Below are 24,597 nucleotides of genomic sequence, written 5' to 3'. Positions count from 1 at the left end.
TTCCTGACATAACTCTTGCCCTGTTGAGATATTTTTGGAAACATACTATGGACCTGCAGTTTTCTTCCAGTCATATCTTTATAAATAATTTATCTAAACATACAAGTATTACAAGCATAAACATACAACTATTACAAGCACTGACAGACAAAATTTCATTACTTACACACACATCAAGGAACAGGCAGTCAAAAGACTGATACAATTGTTACAGTAAGTAAGAACATCACTTTCACCAGAAAGAATGACAGCAGATCATCATCATCATCATCATCATCATCATCATCATCATCATCATCATAGACTGATTACGCCTTTCAGCGTTCAGTCTGGAGCATAGCCCCCCTTATACAGTTCCTCCATGATCCCCTATTCAGTGCTAGAATTGGTGCCTCTTCTGATGTTAAACCTATTACTTCAAAATCATTCTTAACCGAATTCAGGTACCTTCTCCTTGGTCTGCCCCGACTCCTCCTACCCTCTACTGCTGAACCCATGAGTCTCTTGGGTAACCTTGCTTCTCCCATGCGTGTAACATGATCCCACCATCTAAGCCTGTTCATCCTGACTGCTACATCTATAGAGTTCATTCCCAGTTTTTCTTTGATTTCCTCATTGTGGACACCCTCCTGCCATTGTTCCCATCTACTAGTACCTGCAATCATTCTAGCTACTTTCATATCCGTAACCTCAACCTTGTTGATAAGGTAACCTGAATCCACCCAGCTTTCACTCCCATACAACTAAGTTGGTCGAAAGATTGAACGGTGCACAGATAACTTAGTCTTGGTACTGACTTCCTTCTTGCAGAAGAGAGTAGATCGTAGCTGAGCGCTAACTGCATTAGCTTTGCTACACCTCGCTTCTAGTTCTTTCACTATGTTGCCATCCTGTGAGAATATGCATCCTAAGTACTTGAAACCGACCACCTGTTCTAACTTTGTTCCTCCTATTTGGCACTCAATCCGTTTGTATTTCTTTCCCACTGACATTACTTTCGTTTTGGAGATGCTAATCTTCATACCATAGTCCTTACATTTCTGATCTAGCTCTGAAATATTACTTTGCAAACTTTCAATCGAATCTGCCATCACAACTAAGTCATCCGCATATGCAAGACTGCTTATTTTGTGTTCACATATCTTAATCTCACCCAGCCAGTCTATTGTTTTCAACATATGATCCATAAATAATATGAACAACAGTGGAGACAGATTGCAGTCTTGTCTTACCCCTGAAACTACTCTGAACCATGAACTCAATTTACCATCAACTCTAACTGCTGCCTGACTATCCATGTAAAGACCTTTAATTGCTAGCAAAAGTTTGCCTCCTATTCCATAATCTTGTAGAACAGACAATAACTTCCTCCTAGGAACCCGGTCATATGCCTTTTCTAGATCTATAAAGCATAGATACAATTCCCTGTTCCACTCATAACACTTCTCCATTATTTGCCGTAAGCTAAAGATCTGGTCCTGACAACCTCTAAGAGGCTTAAACCCACACTGATTTTCACCTAATTGGTCCTCAACTAATACTCGCACTTTCCTTTCAACAATACCTGAGAAGATTTTACCCACAACACTGATTAAAGAGATACCTCTGTAGCTGTTACAATCTTTTCTGTTTCCATGTTTAAAGATTGGTGTGACTACTGCTTTTGTACAGTCTGATGGAACCTGTCCCAACTCCCAGGCCATTTCAATTATCCTGTGTAGCCATTTAAGACCTGACATTCCACTGTATTTGACGAGTTCCGACTTAATTTCATCCACCCCAGCCACTTTATTGCACTGCAATCTATTTACCATTTTTTCCACTTCCTCAAATGTGATCCTATTTCCATCACAATTCCTATCCCATTCTACCTCGAAATCTGAAACATTACTGATTGCATTTTCACCTACATTGAGCAACTCTTCAAAATATTCCCTCCATCTGCCCAAGACATCCACAGGATTCACCTGCAGTTTTCCTGACCTGTCCAAATACTTGTCATTTCAATTGCTGATTAAATAGAAAACTTACATTGAATTGCCAACTGAATGTACAGCTACTTTAACAAAGGTTGACACTGTTTTCATGGTTTTGGGTCCAAAGCTAAATTATATTCAGTTTCATTACTGGCTTTAGGACAGTTCTGTTTCTGAAAGATTACACGTGTGAAATAGACAAACAAAGTGTTATTTTTTAAGTTTATAATCAACATATTTTAACTTTATAGCAGTGATTGGTTGGTTTGGGGGTTAGTGACCAAACAGCGACATCATTTGTGCCATTGGATTAGGGAAGGAAGTCGGCTGTGCCCTTTCAAGGAACCAACCTAGCATTTGCCTGAAGCAATTCAGGGAAATAAGGATGGCCAAACACAGGTTTGAACAGTCGTCCTTTTATGGCAGTGAGACCAGAACTTTTAATGCAAAATTCATTAACACCCTTTATGTTTGTTCAGTGAGCAATGGGGAGATGCATATCTGTAATCACCAAGGCAAATAACTAACTGATCACGAAACAAGCTTGAGTGTAAGATACTCTGTTCACTCCAGCACAACAAAATTAAAACACACAGTACAACACATGGAACATGTACTCAAGATGGATGACTGAATGAATAACACGAACCAAAGACATTTGATGCTGGATCTCAAGAAAAGTAAAGATAATAACTATCATTTAAAGAAAGGTTGGTAGGAATCATGCATGAGGAACATGGATGCTTAGAACTGATAACTGCAATCTAGCGTAAATTATGCAAGTGGCTTTCATCTAACAGCCATTGTCAAATGGCTGTTGATACCACGTCAATATTCTTATCTATTTTAACACAAGCTACCATTTGAAAATCTTAATGGTTCTGACACTAGTAATTAAATATCTACAAATACTGCAATGGAATAACTTTTTACACAGGTTTTCTATTTTAAACTTTCTACCCTCAGCATGTCACCTCATTGCCCATACAGTTAATACAGTATGGAATAAAGTATCTATATGAAGACTATGGTGTGGGTTGCACAGTTTCCCCCCCCCCCCCTCCTCAGCAGTGCTTTGTGATGATGAATACCCAGTTGTAGCATGGTGCAAAATCAAACTGCTGCTCCCTTCTCAAATAGCTAGATCACTCCACAGGTCAAAAGAATGTAGAAGGATAACACACTGAGGCACTGTGGTGGTGAACTACTCCAGTTCATTAGCAGGCCTTAAAACTGCTGCAACAATGCTGTTGAGAAGGCCTGTGCAATTACCATGCAGAAGACTGAAGCATATATTAGTGATCACCAAGAACTGACAAGGCCCTTACTTGTTGAAATCAGTCTGACTAGATTAGATTAGTGTGTCATCCAATCAAAAAGGATGAAGTATACTAAAAGGATAATAGGAAAGAGTGATTGATTGATCAATTGAAGGGGGTCCGTGAGTGAATAGTGAAGTCTTCAGTGACGCGATTCCAAAGTCACACATGGAAGAGACAGGGTCCGCTGAAAGTGGAGGAGACAGACTATAAAGTGATGGAGTTAAAACACACAGAAGCTATAAAAGGGTAGCCCAACTCTAAAAACTTGGAAAACAGTGGGATAAAAGAGCAGTCTTTGCAAGGAGGTGTGGTCATGGGTCCCAGACGGAGACAACATGAAGAGAGGCTCCAACCACAAGCACCTTGCCCCGGATCCAGGAGCAAAGCAAAACCTTGTATCTGAAAATAAAAACCACTTACAGGGAGGAAACTGAGGACCAGTTCAACCACCTGTGAATCATCTGCTAATATTAAATTTAAGCAATCTGGAACACTATACTTAATACTAAAGGCCAAAAGAATGTGACATTCCACCAAAATATCTGATACCATCAGTCTGGCTCCACAACCGTATTGTGGGGGTGATTTGTTACTCAAGAGGAAACAGATTGAGCCTGGTATGACCAATATGTAGACACCATAAGACAGTGGACTTCTTCCATGAGGAACAGAAGGGAAAACATCAAACTGCAGTAGACACTCTGCAGAGAGTATCATTGCAAGCAGTAGCTCACCAGATGTCATTCCACTTTCGGACAAAGAGATTTGACGTACATCTGCATCTCTGCAGTTGGAATCATGGAAGAGAATGGAGGTATGCATCTGTTTCTCTAGCCAAGTAGTCAGCCAGTTCATTCCCTGGGATGGCCCCAAGACTTGAGACCCAGAGAAAGACAACTGAGCATGCAACACAGCCAAGTTTAGAGAGGTCATGGGTAGCAGAGGCCAAAGGGCAATGAGAGCAGCATCGGTCAACAGCCTGCAGGCTGCTCACTGAATCAATACAAATTAGAATATTGTGGAGGGAGGCCTGACACAAAATGGTGAGCTTTGAATGGCTAGAAGCCATTCTGTGAACAGACTACATGATTCTGGCAATAAATGGTGTTCTAAGCCAGTAGGAGACTTGAAAGCTTATCCCGCCTTATCTACTGTCTATGTAGAAGACAGTGGCACACTACAACTCTACGAAAATGGCATGTACAAGACGCCAGAAAGCCGTAAGTGCAACAGAGACCTTAGGACCCTGGAAAAGGTTGGTCCTAATCTGTGGTCTAGGCACCATCCAAGGGGGAATGTGGGAGAAATACACAGGACACATTCCAGTGAGTGGAGAGAGATCCTGATGGGGGAAGTGAGACATTCCAACCAACAATCCCACCTGTGGGTGGTTATCAGGAGGGAGACATCATCCCTCTGCAAAGAGGACAGGGTACATGGGATGGCCAGGGAACTGGTAAATGGCGATTGCATGGGAAACCACGAGTTGGCTCTGTCATATTTGTAGAGGGCAAATCCCCACTTCTGTGAGAAGTAACACGACTAGTGTGAAAGGCATCAATAGCCAGACACCCCACAATGGTAGAAGGGTCAAGTATTTGCATAGTGGAAAGAGCTGCCGAGTCAAACCCTACAACCATAATTAGTCTGGAAAAGACCAGAACATGGTGAAGATTGAGAGTAGCAGCTTGGTCTGCACCCCAAGATGCATCAGTCAGGAGGCAGATAGCATTAAGCTTCTGTATACGTGTAGTCTTTACGTGGCGAATATGGGGTAGCCACAGCAAAGGCTGCCTGACATGGTGGCCATTGCTGGGAAGTTCAGATGCCTGAGGAAGACAAGTAACCACACCTTGGAATACTTTGGGGGGAATAGTTCAGGTATCAGTAATATAATCCCTGTGTTGTCAGGGGACTAAGCCTGATGGGTACATAACAGCCACACCACACACACTGGCTACACGTGCTGGTGACCTAGCAGGGTTAAGGGAGGCTATAGCAGGGAAGGAAGAGAGGAGCGGAATCCACACCATTGATGCTAAGGAAGGAGTTGTTCTGTTTCTAGTGTGAGCCATTTGGGGAAGATTTAGAAGTGGAGGTCACACCTCAAGCAGGGACCTAAATGCTGAAAAGAATTAAAAAACAGGCAGGAGGAACAAAATTAAAAGCAATACAAGGAACCAAGTAAGTAGCCAGGTCAATACAAATCGGAACACTGAGGGGAAGGAGCAAGGCTAGAGAGGGAGGGGCAGGGTGAACGAGGAACGGGCTACAATAGCTCGGGGCCCCATGAAAGAAATGAGCCCCCTGAGGGCCAGGAAAGACAGGAATGAAGCAAGTTGGGTATCGGGATGATGTGGAGTCAACAGACTGACAAGACTACTGACAGCAGGAATCTTCAAAGAAGAATTCCATAGTGATGACTATGGCTTTACAAATGTTTTATCTGAAGACTTTGTAAATGTTATATAATTAACTAGCTGGAGCATCTGGCTTCACTCATGGAGTTTATGTGAGATTGTGTGGCAGTTGGAATAAAAGCGTGAACTTTACAGTGTAACAGGTTAATTTTTTATTGAAAATGTTCCAGCTATTTACAATGCTTGTTTATAAACAAGCCTTTTCATTTTGTTATCTGGGCTACATATGAACAAATTTTCGAATTTCCTACTCTAGAGCTATGTATAGCTGACAGTGAGGTAGGAGTCTGAGGTTGATGATAAAATATTTTGAAGTGTGTCATTGTGCCTTGTTAACTGTAGAACTGTAGGCTAATTTGATTGGAAATCGAAGTCTTTTCGATTGTAATGGCAGTTCAGTAGGGGTGGAGAAACTTCGCAGGCCTTATACCTTCAAAAGCATGCCCTTCAGGTAAAAATGGGACCCTGCATGGAAAGGGGGAGGGGTGGGGGTGGGGGGCGTGTGGAGAGCTACCACATCATGATAACTCCCTGATCATATCGGGACTTTTCCAAGTTTTAGTGACACACATTGTACACTTATAATACATACTGAGTAATTATTTCACAAATCCATTTGATATGGAATGCTGTGGGCTACATACACATTATTAGTGTGTGGGTATATAAAGATCTATTACCTAGTTATTTATAGATTATAAAAAACACTGATTTAAATCTAAGGACTTAATTGTTTTACCAACACACTTATTCAATATCCATGAATACACATACTTCAACTTTACACATCCATGCTACTTCAGTCAGTTTTCTAACACTGTTTACTCTCCTTCCACCGCATTACTTGCTTTATCTCTAATCTGGTAAATTTGGAGTCGAGATGAATAATTACAATATTAAAAGACATAATGCCACCTTGGTTTTATGCTACAATTTAGGAAATTGTTGCAATAATCAGTTACTAGTCTTGCTATGAACTGGACTACAGCAAAACTAATTGCAAAAACTTAATACATATTAATTTGTGCCTCCACAAAAAGGGCTATAAAAGAAGCCTACAAGAATACTCTGTTAGATCCTAGTGTTCTACGAGAAAATCTTAGGACATTGTTATCATACGTAAAATCAATGCAAATGTCCAAACCTTCCATTCTCTCATGGGCGAGTGTTTAAACAGAAGACAAAAACAAGCAGAATATTTTAAATTCTGCATTTAAAATGTATTTTTTAATTGAAGACACTGAAATACCAATGTGTCACTGCTGCACAAACAAAGGTGATACTGATACAAGCAACTCTGGTATTAAGTGAAACCACTTAATGTTAGCAGGGCACCACATTACATTTCATGCATTGCCAAAGTGATCTCTTTCTTAGCTCATACGTATCTAGAATTTCTTGTGTAGTAACAGCCCCCCCCCCCCCCCATAACCAAGATGAAACAAAATGATCAGACACTAAGAATTAAAAACTAGTATTTATGATGTCAATTTGTGACCATTTTAAAGCATATTCTGTGCTCTAATATGAGATTACACAGGCTGACTTGGGGAGAAGGGAATAGCAACCACCTTTTAATAACGCTATACACACACACACACACACACACACACACACACACACACACACACTGTTACATGTTACACGTTTTGAACCTACATGTTAAACATTAGATGGTTGTTGATGTTAAATATCTTTTACTGTTTACATGTTAACATTAACCTGATGAACTTGTCTGTTCCAAAACAGAAATGGTGGATGCAACTTAAATGTATAAATGGCATAACTAAAAGTGGCTGGTTTCTATTTTCTTCTCTGGAAGAATCAACCTGTATTTTGCACACAGCCAGTGTCTCAAAATTACAGTGTTTGGCAAAATAGCACAAAGACATTCCAAGTTGGAAACATGAGTCTCATAGAATCAGAACAGGTTCTTTAACACTAGCATGAAAGCTACATTGCTTCATTATTGCACAATATCTTGTGAACATTAGTCTCAAGTAAACATGTTGATTCTGTTTTCCTAGATTTCCAAAATGAAACACATTAACTACTAATTGTTTGAAACACTGAAAGAATGACAGCTTTCCTTAAATGTGGATAAATATCAGATTATGCCTCCAATAAAGAAATAGCCATGTAGTATCTAGTTGCAAGATTACTGAGTAACATCTTGAGCAAGTCTCACCTGTACATATTCATAATCAGAGATTACATAAAGAAATGATATGAGCTGGATTATAATTTAAGATCCTTACTAGGAAAAGACCATTTGTTGACAATCTGGGGATGTGTGGAGCACCTGTATAGGAAACTGCAAACAAGATGCTACTATTGCACCTTAATACACAATTGGATAAGTTTTGACTACCTGTGTTTGAGGAAGAAAATTAACTGTTCTGCTGCAACCATTGTTTATCTCACATAACGATCATGAGCATTTGATGGGAGATGACAGTCATTCTTCTTCTGCATCCATATATAAATGATGGACATGGCTGCCTTAATATTCCACATGGGATTATACAGTGGCTTGTGGACTATCTGTGGATGTAGACATCTCTAAATTACAGGTTCATCTTTCAAACATTTACCTGGCCGAAATGTCCTGCTTCACCTTTTCCCCCCAACTGAAGTCACAATTATATCTTCCACTCCACCCCATTCCATTCTGTGATCCATTTCCTTGCCTCTCAGTAATTACCCGTATGCATATCTCCTTGGATCACCCAAATTTTTTTGAAAGTTTTTACACTAAAAGCTCTTTTCTCAGTGCAATAATGTGATACTAAACCTACTGTTTCAGATGCTATGGTTAGGGACAGGGAAATTTCCCAATAACAGTAACGCAAAATCTCTTTCTGGCAAAGTAATGTGAAATCTGATTTTTGTGATGCATCATGAAATTTGTAATGTAGCCATAAAAAAGTTAATCTGAGGACAGCAGTTTATGAATGTTCATAAACTGATAGTTATTGAATGTTAGAAATGCATTTTCACTCCTGATCTCCTTAAGACAGATCCTTGTACAATCAAATTGACATTTTATTTTGCACATAACTAACATTGATGTGGTAACGGAAACACCAAATGTGATCATGAAAGAATGATTTTTATGTCCCAGTTTCAGAACAGTTCTATTTGTATTTTTCTTTTTCAAATGGCTCTGAGCACTATGGGACTTAACATCTGAGTCATCAGTCCCCTAGAACTTAGAACTACTTAATCCTAACTAACCTAAGAACATCACACATCCATGCCCGAGGCAGGATTCGCACCTGCGACCATAGCGGTCGCACGTTTCCAGACTGAAGCGCCTAGAACTGCTTGGCCACACCAGCCGGCTTTTCTTTTTCCATCCACCCAGTTGCTTTCTTCCCCTGCCTTATACACAGAATTAACAACTGGTTCTATGACTTACTTGAGCTGCTTTCTCTTCAATGCTTTGATTTTATGTTTAGTTCCTGTAACTACCTCTAATATTGCTGACAATTTTCATGATCTGAAATCTGAGTGACTTCCTCAAATTCTGTGTTTCCCATTATCAAGTTAGGCTACAGCTTGTATTAACTTATATTTTCTTGAAAATACTGAAAGTCTGAACAGTGTCATTTCAAAGGCCATTAAAATAAATGCTGATTAGTCAAGATCTTTTCCCCTTTGTATGACTACCTGACAAAGTGGTAACCCATACTCCTTGGTCCATTCTATTGGGTGTTTCCTTAATAGCGTGCAAAAATGTAACATGAAAGAGAATGCTCCACTGAACAATTTGAGGTATGGAACCCGGGGTCAGGGAAGTCAGCTTAAAGACATATGGGAGTAAACTTTTCTACCTCTTTGCTTGCATTACTGTTTTCCAGCTTATTTACAACTAATACGTATACATGCATGTTTATGTGTGCTGTGCTGTTAATTTACATGTATGTCCGCAAACTACCTCAATTTGGTATTCCATGTCGCTGGCTTGTAAACGGAGGTCTTATTCCATGGCCTGCGAGGTCACCTAACGTGAATCCCTTGATTATTTCTTATGGGGATATCTAAAGTCACTTGTGTATGACACCCCAGCACATATGGAGATGGAATTGCCAAATTGTAGCTGCCTGTGGTGTGAATCTACATACACTAAGGATATTTGACAGGGCACATCAGAATCTTATTTGCCAATGCCATGCTTACACTGAGGTTGATAGCCATCGGTTTCACCACATTTTGTAAGATACAGTACAAATGGTATGTTCGTTGTGTCAACGATGGCATTTGCAATTAACTGTAACTAATGTTAATAAAAAGTACACAGTCACGTGTTTTTATTCCTATTCCCCTTAAGCTGCCTTTTCCGAACCCAGGTTCCCTACCTCAAACTTAAGTGGAGCATCCTCTGCCCTGAAAAATTTTTGAATGCTCTTACAGAAACCGTGTAATTTGCCAATTACACTAGAACTATAAAATGCACATTTTCTGTTTTATTAAAATTCAGAGGCTTTTCTACACAGTGGTAATTTCGTCATGTTCATCATGGAGGAGGCATGCGTGTCGAAACGTTCTTTTTTCTTGCCCATATTACTTACTTTCCTGTTAAGTAGTGTAATTACAGCAGTGTTCCAATCAGAATTGGATCTCTCCACCAATCGTTCTTTCAACAAATTTTCATTTAATTTTATCATATCTTCTCGAAAGCATTTACAAAGTTTCATTTAGTTAAGCATATAGTAAGCACGTTCCCATCATCATTGTTTGCATTCTCCTTAACATCTTTTTCAGTTGAGCTTTTTGTTGTCGTCGTCGTCTTCAGTCCTGAGACTTGTTTGATGCAGCTCTTCATGCTACTATATCCTGTGCAAGCTGCTTCATATTCCAGTACTTACTGCAACCTACACCCTTCTGAATCTGTTTAGTGTATTCATCTCTTTGATCTCCTCCTCTGATTTTACCCTCCACGCTGCCCTCCAACACGAAATTGGTGGTCCTTGATGTCTCAGAATATGTCCTACCAACCGATCCCTTCTTCTAGTCAAGTTATGCCACAAATTTCTCTTCTCCCAATTCTGTTCAATACCTCCTCATTAGTTATGTGATCTACCCATCTAATCTACAGCATTCTTCTGTAGCACCACATTTCGAAAGCTTCTATTCTCTTCTTGTCTAAACTATTTATCGTCCATGTTTCACTTCCATACATGGCTACACTCCATACAAATACTTTCAGAAACAACTTCTTGACACTTAAATCAATACTCTATGCTAAATTTCTCTTCTTCAGAAACTCTTTCCTTGCCACTGCCCATCTACATTTTATATCCTCTACTTCGACCATCAGTTATTTTGCTCCCCAAATAGCAAAACTCCTTTACTACTTTAAGTGTCTCATTTCCTAAACCAATTCCTTAATTTTACTTATTTTCTTTACACCAGCAACACCTTTGTTGCAGAGTTGCCCTCAATCTCTATACCATCATTTTCAAAGATGGCAAACTTTTTGGTTAGTTTTATCTAGCATAAATATTCTTATTTGTAGTCTGCACCTTAGAAGTATATGGTCAGCTGAAATTTTGAAATCATAACTATTTGGTAAAATATAGTCAACTTCATTTTTGGTTTCATTTAGTTATTTGAGAATGTTTTCTTCTGAAAAAATATATCAAGACAAACTTCTCAAACATACTCAATAATTAATGACCTGTTATTTCTTATATTTCCAGTGTCAATTATAACTCAATATGGGCTGCCTGATCCTTGAAAAAAGATGAAATCACAGACTGGAGGTTTACTTGGTCTGGCACAGTTTTAATCTGCCAGGAAGTTTCAAGCACATTGCTGCAGCTGGGTTAACAAGGAGCACAGTTGTTATTACTGTCTCAAGTATTGATCAGAACTTTCACCCTGAAGTGAACTGTTCTTGACTGTACAAATACTTTGGAGGAAGTCAGTATGCAATTACTACTATAAACCAGAGTGACAATCAAGAGCAGAACACAGAACTTAAAATTCACAGACATTGGAAAGCAGTGCCCCCGGCAGCTGGCAAAGAAACTGCTCTACAGCTGCAATTCACTTCTTACCGTGAACACACTACACTCCCCAACTTGACACATGAGCCCTATTGGTTGGTGTCGACAGTTGAAAACAACAGTGGCACACAACTGCGTAGCAAACGCTACATCAGCCCCTACAATGGAATTTTAGTTTTGTCACAGAATTGGGCAGGAAATGAATTTGGAGGCTACACTGGGTTGTGCACACTTTTATGTCGGCATTGGCCAATTGTTGACCCAGTGGTCAAGATTGTGGTGCTGGTACTAGAGGATGCTGATGTCTTGGTGCAGTGGATGCTAGTTCTTCCTGGAAAGTGTATGCAGCCTTGACAGTTGGTGGCAATAGTTGTGGGCTTTCTGTTACCACGACATCCATTGTCTGTGTGATTCTTCATAGGGTCATGCTATAGGCCAGACTACAGCAATTTCAGTGGTGACTTAACAGTGCCCATTCGGAGCATCATGTGCGAGTAGTTTTAAGTCACAGGGCACATAAGTGATTGGCGTACTGTGTCTTGAGGTTGTGGAAGGTCATATTCTAGTAACATGGTCCCTTAATTGCCAAAGGAATTCCGGTTGAACTTGCTTTGCAAGGAGCTGACCTCAACAAATTTCTGTTTCTGTAGTGATATTCTCCACTTGTGTTGCCTCCACCCAGTACATTAAACTGGGTCATTGTGATCAGATGTCACTGGCTGTTCAATAGAGGAAATGCTCCTGTAATGTTTCGGTGCACATTGGCGAAACAAGATGTTGCATCTAGAAAATCATACTAGTGTGTGCACATGACAAGACACTTTACACCACTGACATTGGAGGCATGTGTGTCCACTCTTGGCAACCTCTCCACCTGTGGCCAGACAAAACTGTGACAAGACTGAAAACTGCCAAAGACTTAGTGCTGACATGAAGTCAGCAGGGGCAGTCATGGCCTGACCTGTGGAAAGTCAATACAATTCAGCCTCTTTTCCAGGAATGTTGACCAAGTGCAGCTTGAATGCCAAAGTGATATTGTCGATCAAAGTCTGTAATTCTACCTTTCTGCTGTGCCTTGGCCAGTACTGTACAGTCTATTGGTTGTAACACTGCTGATGTGTCAAAGGTGTCAACCACCACCCTGTCAATGCTGGAAATGTGCTTTATGTCCACATCAAACTGGCTTATAAATCACCTTCTGTACTAGTGGGGAGTGCAGCTGATGATATTCCACTTGAATGGCTTGTGAGCCTTTTAGATAGTGAATTTCCTTTCAATGTGTGGCTGGAGTTATTTAACTAACACTGCCAGGAGCTCATGGCCATATGTGCTCTACTTCCATAGCAACAGCAACAATTTGCACATGAAATATGCAAGTGGTTGCCACACATCATTTAACCATTGTTGTAGTGATGTGTCAAACTTAGGGTGCACGAGTAGTGCTCCATTTGCCAAACTGTCTTGCGGCCTTGAAAGTGGAGTGTGTGTTTGCATTGGCACAGTCCAAACCACTGAATACTGTTCAGTCGTGCAGTGCATGATTTTAGTAAGGCAACAAAGATGCAGGATCACCATCAGGTACAGCTCTGGCATTGAGGGCACTATGATCACCGCACAGGCACCAGGCTCTTTCTTCGGGGTGAGGTGCAGTGCAGATGGACTATGGGCTACATGATGGCTGGATTATTTCTTCAAGCATCATGTCAAATTCTGCTTTAGCGATGGCCAAATGACCAGTCCAAATGCCTGGATCTACAAGATACCAGAGGACCATCTGCAGTTTTAATATAATGCATCATATTGTGTGTCGTACACACGTGCAGTCAGAGGTCTGCTCAAAGTCAGAAATTGTCACAGAGGCATACTTCTTGTCACCTGTATCATCAAAGCACTGCCCACCAATTTATAATGGTGAAAGCCCACTGCCATGTCTGACAATGCTGTTTACCAGCCAAGCATTTACTACATCCAATGAGAGACTGAAGTGCCAAGAGGTTGGTTCCTATAACCAGCTCCCCAACATCAGTGACTATGAACTCAAAAGTGAACGGATGGCACAATCCCAAATTCAACTATCCACTGTGTTCCATATGTAGAGATGTAAATGAGTTACTAGCAGTGGATAAATGGAATGCCCTCAGCAGTTTACAGCTGGGCAGTGAAGTTCTTTGTAAGATGCTTAAATCTGAGCCATTGCCTATCAAATAGTTGTGGCCAACCCTTTTTACTGAAAATGAACAGGCACTGCAACTGGGGCAGTTGCACCTACCACTGGCAGTTCGCTGTAATGTTGCTGTACATTTTCGCACTTCTCTGAACTTATGGTGGCACCAGCACATAGGTTGTTTCTCACTCAACGACAGCATTGGTTGATGATAGGCTTCTGGATCTCCAGAGGTGGCACTAATCTGCATGCATAATTTCTCCACTTTTGCTGATTGCCTCTAATCTGATTGGCGAGCTCTGCCACTATGTCCAACATTTCCATTAACAATGCCACAATCACTGACCTGCGGCAGTAATCTGCTCCTCTGGAATGTGCATAGTGTATTATCAGGAACAGTAACTGCATCCACCTTGCTCCACAAATTATGCAGATATTCCAACAGCTTACAATTGCCTGTGTTGTCTTGTGTCAACACTTGCCAGATTTGCTCCTTGCCAAACACTGCAACTTTCTGGATTAATTCAGATTTATGTCTTCCATGTGAATTCTCTTCAGGCAGCACAGTAATTACATCTCTTACTACCACAGCATTGTGGCAGTCAAGTTGACTCACTATGAGGATGAATTTCATCAAGTTGGGCGTAATCCCCGTCTATTATTGATCATCTTGCATAACTAATCCAGTGGTGCTTTTCAAACTCCTTAAGCTCAGATCGCGTCAGGGCCGCCACTTGTCTACGACAGCTCTATTTGGGCTGCCCAACATTTGCAAACTTAACACACAGGCTGGATGTTAACTGGAACACAATCCATGACTGCAGCAACTCTATTTAACAAACATGGTGAACAGACATCACAGCAATCATTATTGTCCGTCAAGTATTGACTGAAACTTTAACTCTGAGGTAAATCATTCTTGAATGTACAAATAGTCTAGTGGAAGTCTAAACAATTACTACTCTAACACAGAGTGACAGAATCAAGAATGGAATATGAATCATACATCACACAAAAATTCACTGCAAGGAATAAACAATACACAGACATGCAAGAACTTATTGAGAACATAGCACACACTGGCAGCTGGCACAAAAGCTGCAGTTCATTTACCACACACGCGACACCACACCACTAAGCAAAGGAGCATCAGTGGGCATGAAATTTACAATTGGCCACAATGGAAACGTTTCACTGCTTACAAGAAGCACACCAGTAAATCCTCAACTGATTCTTTGTAAAGAATTAAATTCCCATGTGTATAAAATAGCTTCAAATGTCTGGTTACTTTACAAATGAGGTAACGTGAAACTTCCTGGCAGATTGAAACTGTGTGCCGGACCGAGACTCTAACTCGGGACCTTTGCTTTTCCAAGTTCGAGTCTCAGTCCGGCACAAAGATTTAATCTGCCAGGAAGTTTCATATCAGCGCACACTCCACTGCAGAGTGAAAATCTCATTTTGAGTTAACGTGTTAAAAGTTTGATGTGAAGCATCTAAGTGAGAGAAAGCTTAGGAAAGGTTTGAAATTACGTATAATGTGCGCTGGATGTCGCAAAATGCTCTTTCTGAAATAATGGATCAATGAAGTACAGGTATTTGCATGCCATCAGTTACATTGCCTCAAGGCAAATACACAGTTTAACTGTAATATCTTTCTTGCTGTCTTAAACTTAAGATTATACCTTTCAGTGAGTAGATGGCATTTTACATTTTTAACTCCTGTTAGTAATATAAAATAATGAAAAATCAACATTTCATTGCTCCTGGAAGCCATCACATAGCCAATATGCAACTGGTTCTGGGTTCCAGAATAGTGATTTAAGTGACTAACTTTCAGTCTAATGTTCATTCTTCTCTTTCATCCTACTTTTGCATTAGCATATTTTAGCAATGCTGCATCTCCTCTTAGAACTATTCTACCTCAGCAGAAGTTGACAATTTCTAATTATTTCCATGTAACTTTCATAAAAGTCTTCCTATTTTGTTCGATGTGTATTTTTTATTTTCTTGTATAAATTAGCAAGGAGATTTTCAGGGAACTAGTCTTGGTGGTAGTGGCGGCAGCAGCAGCAGCAGCAGCAGCAGCAGCACCCTGCCACAAAACCCAATGGAATAATTTGGTTGGGTGACCTATTTGGCCAAAGCCTTCCTCAGAAAGGAAGGAAGACTCACACATTCACGTCTTCTCATACACACATTACCGCTATGTCCGGTTGCTCTTACCAGATTGCAACTGTTATATTGGAAAAAACCAGCAATCCTGAATGAAGCAGGGACAGGGGAGGATGACAATGGGGTATGGTTGGGCACACAGAAGAGCACTCTGTGGCTGATCGTGTAAAGACAAGAAGGCAGCAGGACTAGCCTGCCAGGCACAGCACCAAGAAGCTGTGGGGGAGGGGAAAGGAAGGTGGGTTACAGGAGGGGGGTGCAGGTATGGAAACAGAGGTGAGCAGAGAGAAGGTACTGGTGGGTCTGTTGGCAGAGAGTGACTCAATACATGTGAATGGATGTGAATGTGAATGGGGGGGGGGGGGGGGGATATGATAAAACTGAGCAGAAACTATTTGGCAGATGGTGCGGGGACAGTAGGTATCAACTACTGTGCTCTACACACCTTCCAAACAGTTTCTGCCCCTTTTGTCCTATTACAACCTCCTAATTCATATTATCTAACAATGTGTGCATCACTTTCTGCCAACATGCCCACCAATGTTTTCTCCTCTCTGCTATCTCGTGTCCCCATTTCCTGTCCCTACAGCTTCGACACTACCTGGCAAGCTTGTCCTGTCACTTAATACTCTGCAATCTTTCTCCCCTCTCCCATCCCTTCTCTGCCTCACTCATGATGGCTGCTTTTGTTCTATCTCACAGTCGCAGTCCATGGAACACAGGAAACTAACACAGCACTGGATACTGAAGTGTTCAGCCCAACAATATTTAAGAAAATTATTCTACCCCATCAGTAATACTCTTCTTTGAATCCCAAAACCTATTCATGTGGCAGTAATATAATCACTGGAAAAATAAGCATCTATTTATACAAAATGTTAACAATTGCAATGAAGGCATTAATACAGTAAACCTAAGACCATTAACATGCGACATTATTTAAAATAAGCACTTCTGTTTGAAATAAGCAGATTTTAAATTCAGTTACCAATTAACTGGATTAGGTGCTTACGGTCTTACCATGAACTGCTTCACTGAGAGGGGGAAAGTAGCGGAGTACAGCAGTATCTGCCTTTCTGATGGTAACTGTGCTATGACATGATCCAGCATGCCTTTGAAGTCTTGTGAGAGTAGTTTGTCAGCCTAAAAATCAAAGCAAAAAATTTAAGAATTATTACTACTGCTGACACACACACACACACACACACACACACACACACACACACAGCAATAATATTTCTAATTTAAATTATAATTTGGAAAGCCCTGCAAAATTTTAAAAGGATGTAAGATTTTCTATTTGTGAGGAGATTTCAAGTAGTGTAATGTCAATTGTAAATGTGGCAAAAAGTTTTGAACCACTCTTCACAGAATATAATACTTACTAAAATCAATAAAGTTGTTATACTCACTTTGGATAATTTTATAGGTGACTACACGTAACTGCACACTTGCACAAGTGTGCTTCAGTAAGCATGCTTAAGCACGTGAGGATAATTTCACACGAGTGTCACGATTGTACAAGCAGCCCAATTCTTGACAATTTTGATTATGCATGCTTGTGCAAATATTCAAGCATATGCATGCTTGTGTATATATGAAGAATGGGGAGGCTAGTGGAAGCCTTCGTCAGTAATTTGATTTGATTTCCATTTTTAATTTGGTCCTGTTAAATTATATGTCGTACAGAAGTTTTATTGTAATGTAGGCTAAGTCAAAGAATACAATATTATACGGAGAAAAAGACAAGAAAAAGAGCAATACTGTGAATGTTTCCATAGCTTAACTCCCACGATTAGTTAATCTGGCAATAATATTTTCGTTTCTTTAACCACTCTATTCCCAGTATTCACTTTTTTCCGTAATGGCAAAAAGGTTTTCAAAGCCAGTGCATCATCACCTGGGCTAAACCTTTTCTGATAAACTGATGCTTGTATAAGCATCCTTGAATCACGTGGAGATGTGCAGAACTGGTGTGTGATTGCGCAAGCATGCTTGCCCATGGTTCTTGTCAAGCATGCAGTTACATGTGTGGCCACCATAAGAGATCACATATCTCAGGACTACAGAATAGGTAAATGATATACTAGGTCTGTTCAAAAATTTCAGAACATTCGTAATTTTGTGCCAATTGTGTGATGGTGTTGGCATTCCTGCACATGCCTGTGTTTAATGTGTTTCACATCTGTGGGTTATTGTTCAAGGCCGCATTGAGTGGAATGTTGTGTCACACAGTTTGCAAATTTCAAGATGCCAGCATTAGAGGAGCAGTGTGTCTGCATTAAATTCTGTGTGAAACTCAATACCATTACAGATACACACTACATGATGCTTGAAGCTTATAGTGATGAGTGCTTAATTTGTACTTTGTGTTACAATTTGTTCACATGGTTCAAAAATGGCCAGACAGAGAAAGATGATGCTGTGTCAGATTGTACTTCGACGTCTACTGATGATACTAATGTCTGGATCATCAAAATTAGGCACGCCAATCTAAGACTGACTGGCTGAAATATACAGAAGAATGTAGCATTTCATTCAGTTCGTGGCATAAAATCCTGACACAGGATCTTTGAATGCATCGTGTTGCCGCCCATGTTGTCCCACAGCTCACGAGTCAACACCAGAAAGACCTTTGCTTCACAATCAGAAGAGCTTCCAGATCACACAAACAACTAGATGTTCCTTAAGAGAACCATAACTGGTGATGAGATGTGGCTCTGTAATTCTGATGTTGAGAACAAGATTCAATCTTCACAATGGGTCAGATTAAAAAAAGCTCATCAGGTCAAATGTCGAAGCCATGCTGATAGTTTCCTTTGACTTTGAAGGATTAATTCATGATGACTGTGCCACAGGGACGGACTTAATGGTATTATCGGGATGCATTGTGACACCTGCAAGAAACTGTGAGAAAGAAACAGCCTGAAACATGAGGAGACAATTCAAGGCTCTTGCATCATGATAATGCACCCACAAATCATCCCCGTTAGTGTGTGACTATCGCACAAAAAACAATCACTGTGCTGCCTCCCACACTACTCTCCAGAGCTCACTGCAGTGGGCTTATTTACAAAGGATGAAGATTTGCAACAATAGACGAGATAAAAGAAAATTCACAGAGTGCTTCGCACGACCCAGCAGGAGGCGTACCTAGACTGCTTAAGGGATTGGGAGTGGCGTATCAATAGTGTAGGAGAGTATTTCGAAGTAGACCATGCACTATACATAAGAGGTACACAAGGAAAATTTGTGGCCTAATTTCTGGAATTTTTTGAACTTACCTCGTACTTCAGTCCATGGTTGTTACAGCCTGTGCTGCATAAATACTTTGCCCCAATATTTATTGAATTAATAGAGAAACTCAGTATATTCAATGTGGGAAGTTCCAGAACCACTCACACATTCTGTCCAGTTACAGGAGGGTCATACAGGTTGTGCAAAAATGGTTGTCCTGCTTGAATATGAGAAATTCCACAAACAACTGTTAGGTGGGTGTATGCCTCAAAAAGAGAGAATCCATACCATACACACACAACCATGCTCGAAGGATATCTGAAGAGGCAAGATAAACAATGTTACCGAGGAAGTGCAGCATTCTTGCCAGTGGTTGCAGGAGCAATGAACTGGACAACTGACTGATCTAGCTTTGTAACACTGGCCAATATGGCCTTGCTATCTTCCTACTGTGTATGGATGAAAGCAAGAGGAAATTACAGCCATTATTTTTCAGAGTGCATTCAGATCTACTGTAGAGCTCAGTGATGGCATCCTCTTATTTGAATCAATCTTGAGGTAAAACAGAAACAATCCTTAGGCAAAATTGGGGGGTGAGGCACTATTTGAATCTCAAAATAAGGAAGTTATCAGCAAAAACGAAACTGGGATTCTACATTTTGCAACATAGAATGTTAGCTTCCTTTATAGGTTAGATAATTTAAGAAAATTTATAGGTCCTAGTTGTAGTGGGAATTAGAGATATATGGGGGCAGGAAGACCAACACTCCCCATTAGGTGAATAGAAGTTTATCCACACAAATACAATGATAACTAATAATGAACATTAAGGAAAGTGCTCCATTAAATTCCAGGCTTGAAGCTGAATAAACTACATTTCTAATACATCAGTTTTGGCCATCTTCAGATTAATTCAGTCTTCAAGCTCACTCTGAATATGGCCGAATGGTACATGGCTGAAATATTAGATCAAGTGGAATATTTGTAGCTGCACTCTTGAAATTTAACGAACAGACATTGTGCCACAAAACTATGTGATTAAGATATTCTAGCCAACATAATGATGGCTTTATTACAGCCAAGATAGATACAAAGCCAATATTCGATTAATTTACCTACTAGCTCTGCAAATGAAAAAAGGATGTATGAGAGAAATTATACCAATGGTAAAGGGAGATGAAAATTTAACAGTACAGGAATTTATCAGTATGAAACGGAAGAGAATGAACAGCAGGAGAACACTGACATTAGGAAAGGAATTAATGAGGAAGCCTCCTAGTAGAATATTACACATAGCACAGGTTTTTTATTAATATTTAAATTAACAATCATGAGAGAGGGCCAAATATGTGGAATAACCCAGAGACACCAGAGGGTTTTAGATTTTTATCACAGTTTGACATTTTGAAACCATGTTTTAAATGACAAACTTTTTGGAGGCAGCTGCTGACTAATTTACTGATTATAAAAACTGAAGAAGTTGCAAAAAATTAAGGAACTAAGGAATCTAAAGAAACAGGTTGTTTAGTATGTCAGAGGGAGCATTAGGGACCAATTGGTGGAAACAGAAAAGAAACATAATCTAAGACTAACATATTTTTGAGAGATTAAACAGTGAAGCAGCAGAGGATCAAAAAGACAAAGCCTAGGCCCAGTAGAAATCACTGGATAACAGGGGATATTTCATTTCACTGACTAAATAAGGAAATACAGAAATAGGCATCAACGAAGAGGCAGCATGTCTAAAAATTGAGACTAAGTGTAAAACTGAAAATCATCAGCATGAGCCACATTTCTGAACCTTTCTTCCCTGGGGGCACACTGACACCCCTACATATATTTCCCTAGATACATAAAAGCACATAGATTTTTATTATTATGGAATTACAAGCACAAATTTCACAAATTATGTACAACTGTCTGATAGAAACATATGAACATAAGACCTAAAAAAGATCCCAGAAACAGAGACATGATATTTAAAACTAGTGTGACTTGTCCAGCAATTTTTGCAATGCAGATCTATGTGTGAACGAACTCTTGACAGACACTCTTCTCACAGTCCACAACTAGGAGGCGAAACCTGCAGTCATGTTATATTCTTCAATGTAGAAATCCAGACTTGTGTCAGTAGGATGTGGAAAATGGTAGTAAGAGAGATTTGATTTATTTGTGTTATCTGGGTATTCAACTTTGAGATCCAAAACATCAGCACAGCATTTTCTTTAAATTTGTCTTGGGACTGTATTTGATGATATTTCTCTAACTTGCTATTTTTTCAGAGCTGTTTAACTCCTCTCTGGACAGCTTATCCTCATTAGGTGCAATCAATCACTCATGGCCAGTAGTCAAGATCAAGGGAACACATTTGGATATTCCTTCTTGTAGCTCTGATAGATTCACTTTTTTGTGTTCCTTCATCTAATTTTTTTTCTGTATTCGATTCACTTGATGTGATGGCCACAGCTGGTAAAGTAGATCATTCTCTCTTGTTGCATAGATCCAAAGATCAATTTTTTTGATACTGTGTTGATTTTATAACTTTACTATATGATCATTTCAAGCCACTCCTATATATTTGAATTCAAAGCATTAAGTTTGTAGAAAGTTTCTGAAAAGTAAGCCAGCTCACCACTTGGAACAGGGTTTCTTTAAAGACATTCACAGTAATTCAAACTTGAATTAGTTTCAAAAATGCAAGTAGTTTAAGTTTTATAGCTCTGGTAAGTATTTTTCCTTATGATCTACACATTTCTTTAGAGTTTCTTAAACAAGAGCAATTTTACGCAAGTTTTTACACAGCTGAACACTGGAACAACCAAATAATTTCCATGTGTAATCTTTACCATTAAAGCATCTATGTAAAAAGCAATGTAATAATTACTAATGGGTTTTTGTTCCACACAAAAACCCCTTTATATTTCCCATCATTGCAGAAGCACCAACAGTATATACAACAATGCTATCAATCCACTTTAGTCTATTATCTTGAAAGAACCTCAAGAGCAGTAATTACACTGACTGCAGTGCTTGCCATTTCCAGTTCTAAACAAAACAGTTTTTACTCAATTTCTGACCCGCAAACAAATTTCACAAAAGATGATAATGAGCTTTTCTGGAAATTGTGCTTTCATCCAACTGTAGATTAAATTGCTGAATTTTTTAGTTTTGAGAAATTACTTTGGATATCATAATGTGTCAAACTATCATTTGACAGAGGTATCTTTGAAGTAGCAACCATTTATGTGCTGGCCAAATTGGCTCTTTGTCCATGGGTGGGGCTTCCGTTTCTTGGAAATCATTGCAGTAATTCTGAGTGATAAAATTGCTTTATCAGAGCTTCATTTGTTTTTTCATTATGAGAGAAGGGCCTGAATGAAAGTATACAAACACTGAAAATACTCTTTAGAGAAGCTGCAGTAGTTTAGCTCCAAATAACTTTTCAGCCTGTTACGTACCACAGACTCATTTGATAACACTGCACTCCACACCAAATGTTTTGGTCTAAGCTTATCCCGCTCAACTGTTTACACACATCCGAAATTTATGTATTCTTCTTCATAGTGACTTATGTTGGATCTTGCCTGATCCTGGTTTTAGACACTTCAGAAATCCCTTGTATGGCCTCTAGAATTTACTATCACCAGAACACCAAGTCATCCTCATCAACTAGCATTCTCAGTAGACCAGACTAGTAACAACATTTTACCTATGCAATTACTCCTTGGTCCATTGGTGTATAATGGCAGTCACATTATGAGGTGAAAGTTACAATGAGACCATCAGATACAAGAATCCTTTCATCAGGATGTGAAGGGGCATTATCAAGCAATGCAACAGCCTTCTGTGGCAATCCTTTCCTCTTCTAGAAATGCCGAACACCTTGGAGAAAAGTGTGAAACCGTTTTTGAAAATTTCACTATCCACCCATGCTCCTTTTGTGGTTGTAATGATACACAGGATGATCCTTAGCTGCAATCTCTTTGAATGCTCATGTTGTATTTCTCCACCAGTAGTTTCAGAAGCATTAGTGGTGCACAAAATTGTGATGCATTCTTTTGATGACTTGGCAGTATCCAGGAGCATGAACTTTGCTCTTAAAATCAAGGGCTCTATTTGGTAGGCATTTCCGATACAGACCACTTTCATCTACACTGTAAATCTGGTCTGGTGTGAAATTCTGTTCTTCCATATACCGGGTGCTTATAATGAAAGTTTCCCTATTTAACACATTATAGCATGGAAACAAACTACCATACAAGTACCAAACTGTAGCATTAACATCCAGAGGATGGGGATGCACGATTTCTATGCATCTTAATGCCACCGTTCAGTTCCAACCATGGCAACATGGTACTGTGGACCAGTTACAGTGCACTTGTTTACGTGCCAACATGAGCTTTAACAAAATAAGCAGGGCATTACTGGTAAAGCTATTATCAAAACAACAAGAATACTGTAGCTGCACTTCGAGAATATCACCGGCTGAAAGGATTATGGAAGGCTCCTCTCTCCATCTGCTGTATGGAGCATGAAGTTCGAAGAAGAGGCCATCGACATGTTGCACCACAGGTGGTTGATGAAATCGCTGTTGCTATGGCAGACGATGCTGCACCCAACTCCTGATTGTCAGGCAGTGCAAATGCTGTGTCATGACAGTAACACCCTGTGGTCCAATGTACAGAAAGTCTTCGACCCATTCTCAAATGGTATCTGCGCAAGATCCGTATCTTAGAGCAGCCTGCACCACAGGACACACAATGACGACTTGACTTCACCCTCCACTTTCTCGTAAGGACTGAAGTTGATTAGGGCTGGCCCTGGATCATCCTCTGGACAGGTGAAGCCCATTTCTCTCTGACAGGTGAGGTGAAAGCAACTGCTGAGTGTGGGGATTTTCATCTCTAGTCACTGTGGATGAAGTTCCTCTGTATGCTGAGCATGTCACAATATGTTATGGCTTTCCAGATACATTCATCTTTGGTCTATTCTTTGATGAATAGGTTGGCACTCAAGGACGAAAGACATGCAGTGAGACAGGCCTGTGTTACTGCAATATGCTTTACCAGCATGTCATACCCACCCTACAGGAGACACATTAAAGGGGCCCCATTCTACATCAGTCATGATGAAGTTTACTGGCTTCTCCAAAACACATTTGGGAATGGTCAAATTATCAGCCGATTATTTCCAAATGCTTGGCTGGCACAATCACCTGATCTCGCACCTTGTGATCTGGTTGTGGGGCTACCTGTAAGACAGGGTTTATGAGGGGAACATTCACACATG

The 24,597-nt window shown here is 40.0% G+C and overlaps 1 protein-coding gene across 2 annotated transcripts in view; it reads right to left on the bottom strand.

The window, feature by feature from the left end:
* Window positions 1-24,597, bottom strand: part of LOC126092001 (ATP-dependent RNA helicase me31b) — a 46,020-nt gene that overhangs the window by 5,292 nt on the left and 16,131 nt on the right. For both annotated transcript variants that reach the window (XM_049907376.1, XM_049907375.1), the window contains exon 7: window positions 17,092-17,214. In XM_049907376.1, the coding sequence (XP_049763333.1) occupies window positions 17,092-17,214 (123 nt within the window). The remainder of the gene's footprint in view (window positions 1-17,091; window positions 17,215-24,597) is intronic.

This window comes from Schistocerca cancellata, chromosome 7 (genome assembly GCF_023864275.1).
Source record: "Schistocerca cancellata isolate TAMUIC-IGC-003103 chromosome 7, iqSchCanc2.1, whole genome shotgun sequence".
In the NCBI taxonomy this organism is placed as follows: domain Eukaryota; kingdom Metazoa; phylum Arthropoda; class Insecta; order Orthoptera; family Acrididae; genus Schistocerca; species Schistocerca cancellata.
Note: the sequence above shows the minus strand (reverse complement) of the source record. Positions and strands in the feature narration are given on the sequence as shown.